A 10519-nucleotide genomic window follows, 5' to 3' on the forward strand; every position below is an offset into this window, starting at 1 on the left:
CATTAGAGTCATTACCCGCTGAAGAAGACACTTTTTTTGGGAAGTAAATGTCTGTTATTTTGTTTTTTATTAAATTTTTTTTTTTTTGTGATCAACTTTTTAGAAAAGAAAAAAAAATATATATTAGTGTATATATATATATATATATATATATATATATAATGCTATACACAGTAAAAACATTCCAAAACATTATTGTATTCAAAAACAAATATTTTACATGTAATTTATTATTTTGTTTTTGTTTTTTAAACTTAAATTAAACAGTATGAAACAGAAAAATTATGATACGGATTTGAGAGTTATATATATATTTGACATAAAATTCTATACAAAGTAAAAACAAAAAGTAAAAATTCAAAACATTGTATTCAAACACATAAATGTAGTACAGTAACTCTTTTTTTATTTAAAAAGTAAAACATTTATGAAACAGAAAAAATCATGAAACTGACAAAATATAAAAATATCAGCCACAGCACAATGCACATAAAATGTGACAACTTGCCCCAACCTGACATTTATGAAAAGCACAACCTGTTAGTTTAAATCTGCCTTTGTTTTATAGTGGGTTTGTGTTAATGTATGTGTAGTTTTATTGGGTTTAATTTGTAAAACTAACCACAGTATATAAATAAACCAGCACAGAAATGTGACCCTGAAGCACAAAACCAGTCATAAGGGTAAATGTTTTTAAATTGAGATGTATACATCATCTGAAAGCTGAATAAATAAGCTTTCCATTGATCCAAACATTGACAATATTTGGCTGAGATACAACTATTTGAAAATCTGGAATCTGAGGGTGCAAAAAAATCTAAATATTGAGAAAATCATCTTTAAAGTTGTCCAAATGAAGTTCTTAGCAATGCATATTACTAATCAAACATTAAGTTTTGATATATTTACGGTAGGAGATTTACAAAATATCTTCATGGAACATGATCTTTACTTAATATCCTAATGATTTTTGGCATAAAAGAGAAATGTATAATTGTGACCCATACAATGTATTGTTGGCTATTGCTATAAATATCCCCCAGCGACTCAACACTGCTTCTGTGCTGCAGGGTCACATATGACGTGTGGAGTTTGTGCAGATGATAATGCGTGTGAAACTTGTGCGACGTCAGATGTTGTTTGAGTCGGTCAGAGATCAAACCCGTTACGAGCTTCACACACACTGATGAACGAGGTCTGACTCAACACGTCTGTGTGAATAAAACACAAACACAGCCCTTCATTCATTCTCGGGTTTCAGAGAAGCCATTAAAATGTCATTATCTCATTTCATAATTGTCTGTTCAGTCATTAATTCAATTAAAGGTAATTTCGATCATTTTTCTGCTGTCAGTGTGTCTGTATGCTTTTATGAGACCAAAGCAGGGCTATTATAGTGAGCTAAAAAACATTTTTGTTACTTGAAATAAAATAAACAAAATAAAATATAAAAACATAAACTTGTTTAATTTCTTTTTTCATTTAGTTTAACTTGAAGTACTGAAATAACTGAATAAATCAACTAAATGTAAAAAATAAAAATGAATAAAAACTAAAATGGGTCATAAACATGTTTTACATATAAAAAAATTATTGCATAAATTAATCATATACCTACTATAAGCTTATTTCCACCATGGAATAGAAAAATAAAAATCACAATTGCAACTTTTTAACCCTCCCTCTCTCTAATAGAAGTAAAAAATATGAAATATTAATATTATGTAATATTAGGTAAGGAAACAAAAATAGATGGTTTTGTGTCACACTCATTCCTTATTTTTGAATAATAAATGCATGAGATTTAAAAAAATTGCCAACTCAGTGCATTCATTACACATTCATAGGGGGTGGCGGGGGGGGGGGGGGTCCCCCCCCCCCCCCCCCCCAGGGTAAACAGAACAGAACTAACATAAATGTATTGCTGATATTGTTAAAGTTCAATCATTTTATGTACACATTTTAGAATTAGTCTGATTCAAGGAGAATCAGAAGGCTGAATCCCGACTGACAGAGGAGGAGTTGGGGATGGAGGAGGGTCATTAGCTATTGAGCAATGCGAAAACTGCTGATAATACTGAGGGACCTTATATATGAATGCTTAGGTAGGTGTCGTATTCCCATAGGTAGATGGGGATCAGCTGAAAGTCAGCTGATGCGAGCTTGACTAACATGAGGGGGCAGTGTCTCCCCGCCACCCCCTATGAATGTGTAATGAATGCACTGAGTTGGTAATTTTTTAAAATCTCATGCATTATTTATTAGGAGATGTACTGGTATAGAGGGCGAAATATCAGTGATGCAGCTGACTTAAAGGCACCGGCGGAGGTGCGACAGGCCAAAAGGCCAAAGCAGGAACAACATCTCACCTGTATAATGATCTGAACTCTCTGGGTAACCAGTGACTCCTGCAAAAGGACAGGTGACAGCTAGGAAAGTCTGGCGGACAGCTGGGAAAGACCAGTTGACAACGGGAAAGACAGCGTCAGGAGTGGGCGGCTAGTCACCTTACCCACTAGAGACTCGGAAGTTCCAAGATTCACCCTTTGTGACTACGAAGCAACATAAGAGAAAACAGCCCGAGGGCCCTCCGAGAGATGGGATGGAAGATGGGCCCAGTAGGACGGATCAAGAGGTAATGACAGGAACAAATAACGATAACGAGAAAAGACTCCGGAAGTGTAGTTGTGGATGGGAGAAGGTGACATCATGCAGGGGCATACATATTCATCAGGGGAAGATGAAGTGTAGAAGGCAGACAGACCAGCGACCTTGCTCTGCGCAAGCAGGTCAGACAATAGGGACCCAAAGCCAGGATTGCAACCACAGTGCCGCAGGACCCAGTGGTGCAGAGACGTCTGAAGAAGTTGAAGGAAACCCCATGATTGAGAAGGCACCCAGTGAAAACAAGAATATCAGCCCACCAGAAGTACATCCCACAAAGCCAGTGATGAAGCAGTTGGCGCAACAAGATCAAGTGGCCTAAGGCAAATGATCAGGTTGCTTGGCAGAATCTTGACTCTGACCTGAGTCAACTGTTAGAGCTGGTGTTGCGAGGCAGTGTCGACAACAAGCTTATCAGCCTTGGGGAAATTATCTTTAAAGAATGTAAGGGGAGGTTTGGCGAGGTCAGTAGGAAGGAGCCCACAGCCCCAAGGAAAGGAAGGAGAGAAAGGGAGATTGAGCAGCTAGTCAGAGCCCGGCACCGGAATTGGAGGTAAGCGACACCCAAGGTAAAAGTTGGCCTGAAGGAGCTGTGGGATGAACTCAAACAAAGCCTTGCCAAGCTGCGAAGAGTGGAGAGGATCAGTAGGAGGAGGAGGAAACGAGAGAAGGAAAAAAACAGCTTCTTCAGAGATCCTTATAGGTTTGCCAGAGAGTTGCTAGATGAGAAGAGGAGCAGGAAGTTGGATTTCAGCAAGGAGGAGCTGGAGGAACACATCAAGAACCAGTATAGTGACAACAGATGAGATATACTGCTTGGCTCCCCAGGGTATGTACCACAGCCAGCTCTACCGACAGTGCCATTTGATACATCCCCACATAAGTTACAAGAGGTGGAGGAGGTTATCAAGAAGGCTTCCCTATAAGCTGTACAAGAACTGCCCCCAGGTGGATAAAGTAGTGTAGAAGCTCATGAAAACAGCTTGGAAGAAAGAGCAAATCCCAGCAGAGTGGCAACAAGCTGTTGGTGTGTTCATTCCCAAAGAGCAGAACTCCCATACTGTCAACCAGTTCAGAAACATTGCCTTGTTGAACGTGGAGGGGAAGATTTTCTTCTCTATTCTGGCAAGGAGAATGAGCAACTTTATCATGAGGAACGGATACACTGACACAAGCTGCCAGAAGGCTGGAATCTCAGGCTTCCCTGGATGCATCGAGCACTCATCTGTGATTTGGGATCAAATTCAGCGTGCAAAAAGAGAGAAGAGTGACCTGCATGTGGTGTGGCTAGATCTTGCCAATGCATACAGCTCAGTGCTGCACAAGCTGATAGAATTTGCCATGGAATTCTTTAATGTCCCAGGTTGTGTGCAGAACATTATTACTAGATACTTCAGCAACCTGCACATGTGCTTTACTCTGGAAGGATACACGACAGGATGACAATGGCTGGAATGCGGGATTGCCATGGGGTGTGCCAGCTCCCCCATTCTATTTGTTTTAGCCTTTGAGGAAATCCTCAGATGGGCCAGGCAAGTAGTCAGGGGCACCAAGCTACCATCAGGCGAGAGGCTTCCACCATTGAGGAGCTACATGGATGATGTAACAAGCATCTTTCAGACGGCTGCATGCACGACCAGGCTCCTCAAGCGCTTTGACGAGCTGCTTAAATGGGCAAGAATGAAGAGCAAGGCTGAAAAATCAAGAAGTCTCTCGATAAGGAAAGGTGTGCCGCATGCCAGGACCATCTTCGTCGTTGGAGGGGAGCCCATTCCCCTCCATTTAAAATTTAAATAAAATCGAATTTAACATTTTAATGGAAACTATAACAGAATATCAATGATAGTAAACTAACACTAGTTTTAATACATTTGATAAGACTTTGATACACGTTTGTTGATTGATTGATTGACTGATTGCTTGATTGCTTGATTGATTGATTGATTGATTGATTGATTGATTGATTGACTGATTGATTGGTGTGTGTTCTGTGTCTCAGGTGGACGGCTTCTTCACGCTGGTCTTCGGTCTGGGCAGCATCAACACTCTGACCGTCATCAGCATCAGCAGATACATCAAGGGCTGTCACCCCAATAAAGGCAGGAGCGCGTGCGTCCCTCACAGCCTGAGCTCGTCTGAGTCGATCCGCTCTAATCTGAGTGTGTGTGTGTGTGTGTGTGTGTGTGTGTGTGTGTGTTCACAGCTCACTGCATCACCAGCGCCACCGTGCTCATGTGTGTCATCTTCATCTGGACAGGAGCCCTGTTCTGGTCCGGAGCCCCGATCCTGGGCTGGGGAAGCTACACGGGTCAGTCTGTGAAAGGGTTAACTGTGAGACGCCGTCTTCTCAAATCCACTTCTCTGTTATATTTCTGTCAGAAAGATAGAAGACCACTTGAGAGTGCTTCAGTGATTAAACCCAACAAATGCTTTCTGATGATTTACTGAAGCTGCAGAAATTCATAAAGTGACAAAATACAAGCAATTATTTTTATTATTAATTCCAACTTAGTTATTTGAAGATTATAAATATAACAATATTAAAAAACTTACATAATTATATTATTTATAAATTATATATATATTACAGTATTGTATATTAAAATGTATTACATAATTAATTACATAAATATTTTACAAAATAATATAGTTTAAATATAAATAATACTCGTAATATAACAATATATAATATGTAAGTGTAACATATCAGTAATTATATTAAATACGAATACAATTAAGTTAACAAGTTAACTATATTTTCGCCAAGTGTGAACAATCCTCTTACCGAAGCAGCATAAATTCATAAAGTGACAAAATATGTGCAATTATTTTATTATTAATTCTAATTTATTTATTTTATTGATGATTATAAGTGTAATACTATGATAAAAATAAAAAAAAATCATAAAGTACAACATACCTACATTTTTTTTATTATTAATTATAAATTACTTATTTAAAGATTATAAATTAAAAATGATAAAAAGTCATCATTTATAATTAAAATATATATTATATATTACTAATATAACAATATATTGTATAAAATATTAAATTATATAATTATTTATAAAATAATATAACAAATATAAATAATACAATGGATTCAATTAAGTTAAAATATATATATTTTTATAATTATATATATATATACTGTATATATATATATATATATATAATTATTTTATAAAATAATATAATTTAAATAGAAATAATACAATGGATATAATTGTTATAATTTAATATATATATATATATACACATACAATTACATTACATAATTCAACTATATAACCATTCATGATTTTCAAATATTATTATTATTGGTAACTACAATAACATTCTGTGTGATGTGTTTTGTTCTGGTGAAGCTACAGAGCTCATTAGAAGCTCGTTTGGATCGTGTGAGATGGTTAATTGTGAAGCATCTTCTCAGTTGTGTTCTTGTGTTGTGTTCTGGTCAGATCGTGGATACGGCACCTGTGAGATCGACTGGGTCAAAGCCAACTACTCCACCATCCACAAGTCCTACATCATCTCCATCCTCATCTTCTGCTTCTTCATCCCCGTGCTGATCATGCTGTTCTCGTACGTCTCCATCATCAACACGGTGAAGCGAGGTAACGCCCTGTCAGCGGAGGGAGACCTGACCGACCGACAGCGCAAGATCGAGAGAGACGTCACCGTCGTGAGTCTCAGTGCACTGCTGGAAAACTATACGATACACACTCAGTCAGAAGATCACACGCTCTCACGCTGTATTTCAGAGTAATAATAAAATAATGCTATTTTTTAAAGTTCTCATTTTAATCTATCTAATAGATGATTTTAAAATATTAATATTATGTATGATTAAGTTAGGAAAAAGAATAGATGGTTTTGTGTCAGAATCAAGTATTTTGGCTTGTTTCTCATGAGTTTCTCATGAATCACATCCTGCACTGACAGATTCTCCCCAGTTGTCTAACTCCTGACGATGTCCAGTTGTTAAAGATCAATAACGTGCAGTTTTCGTCTCTCTCTGTGTCTCAGGTGTCTGTAGTGATCTGCACGGCGTTCATCCTGGCCTGGTCTCCGTACGCGGTCGTGTCCATGTGGTCAGCGTGGGGTTTCCACGTGCCGAGTCTCACCAGCATCTTCACGCGGCTCTTCGCCAAATCTGCCAGCTTCTACAACCCTCTCATCTACTTCGGCCTGAGCTCCAAGTTCCGGCGAGACGTGAGCGTGCTGCTGCCCTGCGGCGGCGAGGCCAAAGACGCCGTCAAGCTCAAGCGCTTCAAAGAGGTCAAGGGGAAGGCAGACGGCGCGGGGCTCCAGAGATTCAGAGCCGACGCCGAAGAGAACCGCGACTTACACAAGAACGAGAACAAATACCATCCGGCAAACCCCGCCCCCAGCCCTGACTCAGGGGTGGGCAGTCACCAGGAGACTCCGCCCCCTGCAGGTAAACAGGTGTTCTTCATCGACGCGCCCGAGCCGTCAGACACACCTGAGTCCGAATGCATCAGACTCTAGATCATCTGCGCTTACGAGTTTGATTTTATATTTCAGCTACTTTACGAAATTTCATGATAACCATAAAAAGCGTGAAAAGCTATTTTTATAAACGATGGATGTAAATGTGAACTGTGTTTTTTTTAATAAGTGTGTACATCAGCATTAATAAAGATAGTTTTGTGTTTATATGCAGTTCATCAGCATTTTTTTCCTAGAGATTTGATTGTGGTTAAGTGTTCCCTTTCGTCGCTACGACGGATTTCTGTCAGTTCATAAAGAGTCACTTGCTTCATTCATGAATGAATCAGCCGTTCGAACGAATCAATTGAATGAATGAATCAGTGATAAAATCAGTGACATGCTGCCACCTGCTGGTGGATTTAGTTTCATTTTTCAGTCAGGAGCGCTTGTCCTCTTAATTAAAAAATTTAGGTGCATCTTCTGATCAATAATCAAAAATTATGATAAAAAATTATCCTTCCTAATATGAGGTGACATTTGACTCCTTAAAGTGACGTACAGGGCAGTTTATAAGCTTTTTAAAATTTATATTTAAAACATATGTAGAATAACACAAATAAGTTACCAATCATATAAAATTAGTATTAATAAATTAATGTGTACTACAGAGGTGGCACAGAAGAACAAAAAGTGGCTTGTAGGTACATTTCCAGACGTTTAATGAGGCTCAGAGGTCGCATGAGTGCAATTAAATTCATACATTCATGTGGAGATTAATGTTTTTAAATATAACATTTTGAATACAGAAATATTAAATGATTTAAATAACTGAAATTATACGCTAGAAACTAAATCCACCAGCAGAAGGCGGCAAGTCACTGATTTTATCACTGATTCATTCATTCAATTGATTCGTTCGAATGACTGATTCATTCAGGAACGAAGCAAGTGACTCTTTATGAACTGACGGAAATCCATCGTAGCGACGGAACACTTTAATCCCTGGAGTTAACATTAATTTCAACATTTACTAAATCAAAAGTTGTATCTGTAAACATTAGTTTAAAAGTATGGGATTTAAAAAAGTTATCTAAAATAATAATAAAGACAGTTTTGTGTATATTTGTAGTGCATCACATTTTTTTCTGAGTAAAAACATTCGGTAACACTTAACGCCTTTATGCATAATGCGTTATAAAGGTATTCATAATGTATGTTTTAATGCATTGTAACGAATTAAGTTGAAATGCATTTTTTAAGGATTTGTAAATAAATTATAAAAAAATGAAGTTCTTTATCTATACTGGCCAGCCCTGGTGCCTACATATTAATTTATTTACATAATTATTCGTTTAAGGCTTTTGATAATATTCATGTATCATGATGCTTATTCATTTGCTCTGAAATAAAAATTTTTTTTTCATGAACATAAAATTCAGTTGATGATTTGACTGTGACCTAACATGAACCGCTGTGAAAATGCTATGACAAATATATTGCTCATTACTAGATGACGTTAATTAAAGTGATATTGCTTTATCGAATCTCAGTTTTTTGATTTGTTGGTCATTTTGTCTAATGTGGCTTTTACAAGGTTCTGTTATTTGATGTTTTTAAAAATAAATTTTTCTTTCTATTCCTGCAGCTTTAGTGTCTAGTCAGTGATTTAATGTTGAAATTGAGTGCAACACGTTTGTTATTAAATAGAAACACTGTCTGGCTTCTGGGGTGTATTCCAGAAAGGAGGTTCAACAAACTCTGAGTTAAAACTTGAACTCTGAGCTGAACAGTTAGTTCAATCCACTCGGAGTAAGTTGACTGAGAAGACTCACTCACTCACTCACGCACTCACGCACGCACGCACACACACACACATACACACACACACACACTCTCTCTCTCTCTCTCTCAAACTGTGTAATTGCAACAAAAAACTCAAGCCAGACGTGCATAAAAACACCTTTTACCAACCAAATGCATGTTTTATCGAGAGAATAGTATATTAAATATAATTAACCAATCATCTAATACCATTAGATAAGAAGTGTCTGTATAATACGTGTTCTTTTATTCATTTGTAGGGCTTGTTTTGTTTGTTGAGCTCAACGGGCCAATAAGAAACTAATTACTACTATTCCTTTTAATTACACATCTCTTTAAAATGTCTATAAATGTATAAAAATGATCCGAAATCAAGTAAAAAAAAAAAAAAATCGTTAAAAATGTCAGTTTTTTTTTCAAACAGTGAAATCACGTGAGTCAAATTAATCGTGAAGGATTCGAAGCTTCACGAAGCAGTGCTTCTGCTAGTACGGACTGTAATTTCATCTTTGTCTAATAAATAGATCAATCAATTTCAACACTATAAATCATCAAATTAATATACAGCATCACAAATCATAGTATAGATTAAAAACTCACTTATTAAAGCATTAAAATCATTTACACGCATTTTACACTCACAAATGTGCATGAAGAAAAATATATATTATATGCAGTATCTACGGAAAAACTCTCAAACACAAGTGAAATACAACATATTCTTTTATTATTGTATTATATTGATAAATGTCCATCTGAGCCGAAAAAAGAGAATACAACAAGAAATCAAGAATAAACTGTAATATCAATAATAAAATATGTACAAGAGGAGTATAGCATTTATTAACACGATCTTTCCAAACTCTCTCTATACAACCAAAGGGTTAAAAGTTCGTCCCGTTGTGACGTCACCGTCCGCTCGTCCAATCACATCGCATCAACATTCCCTTTCGAATACTCTGATCGATTGATGTGCTTACCGCAAACATCAGTGACCAAATAATCAAACCGCGTTGATCAATAGCACTTTAGTATCTTCAGTAGCCGAGTCAGCTGCACAGCTCCCATCTCTGACCAGCAGGTGGCGCAAACTAAACTCTCCCGCACGACTAGTTAATCTTCACGGTTAGCTTCGCAGGTTAATATACACTGTATTCTGGTTCATAAATAGATTGTTGGTCTATACATATTGAGATTCGTTCTTATATATCTAAAATTAATACGCACCAAAATGAACGAAATCAGAAAATATATTTACTAGTACGAAAACACGGTCGCACGCAGTTCCCTAGCAACGTCCCAAACCAGCGCCCTGTGCACGAGCTTAACGTCAAGCGCGCCTCGGATTTAAAGGAATAGAACGCAAAAATGAAATAAAGTAAAATAGAATAAAATATTTAATCACCCTCATGTCGATCAAATCCTGTTTTTTCCCCTCATGAGACACTGCAGTAAATGTAAAAGAGCAGCTCAGACATTCACTGCTGTGTTTTACAGAGAAAGTCACATGGATTTGTATGGAAGGCCGTTTTCGCAATGGCATATATATATATATAATAAAAAGCTAATTGCAACT

The 10519-nt window shown here is 37.1% G+C and overlaps 1 protein-coding gene across 1 annotated transcript in view; it reads left to right on the top strand.

The window, feature by feature from the left end:
• Positions 1-7470, top strand: part of opn6a (opsin 6, group member a) — a 10679-nt gene extending 3209 nt beyond the window's left edge. Inside the window, exons 3-6 of the mRNA XM_016253339.1 lie at positions 4664-4763; positions 4868-4972; positions 6129-6352; positions 6697-7470. Of these exons, the coding sequence (XP_016108825.1) occupies positions 4664-4763; positions 4868-4972; positions 6129-6352; positions 6697-7179 (912 nt within the window). The 3' untranslated portion in view covers positions 7180-7470. The remainder of the gene's footprint in view (positions 1-4663; positions 4764-4867; positions 4973-6128; positions 6353-6696) is intronic.
• Positions 7471-10519: the final 3049 nt, after the last annotated feature.

The sequence above is a fragment of the Sinocyclocheilus grahami genome, unplaced genomic scaffold (assembly GCF_001515645.1).
Source record: "Sinocyclocheilus grahami isolate Dianchi unplaced genomic scaffold, SAMN03320097.WGS_v1.1 scaffold1175.1, whole genome shotgun sequence".
Taxonomy (NCBI): Eukaryota; Metazoa; Chordata; class Actinopteri; order Cypriniformes; family Cyprinidae; genus Sinocyclocheilus; species Sinocyclocheilus grahami.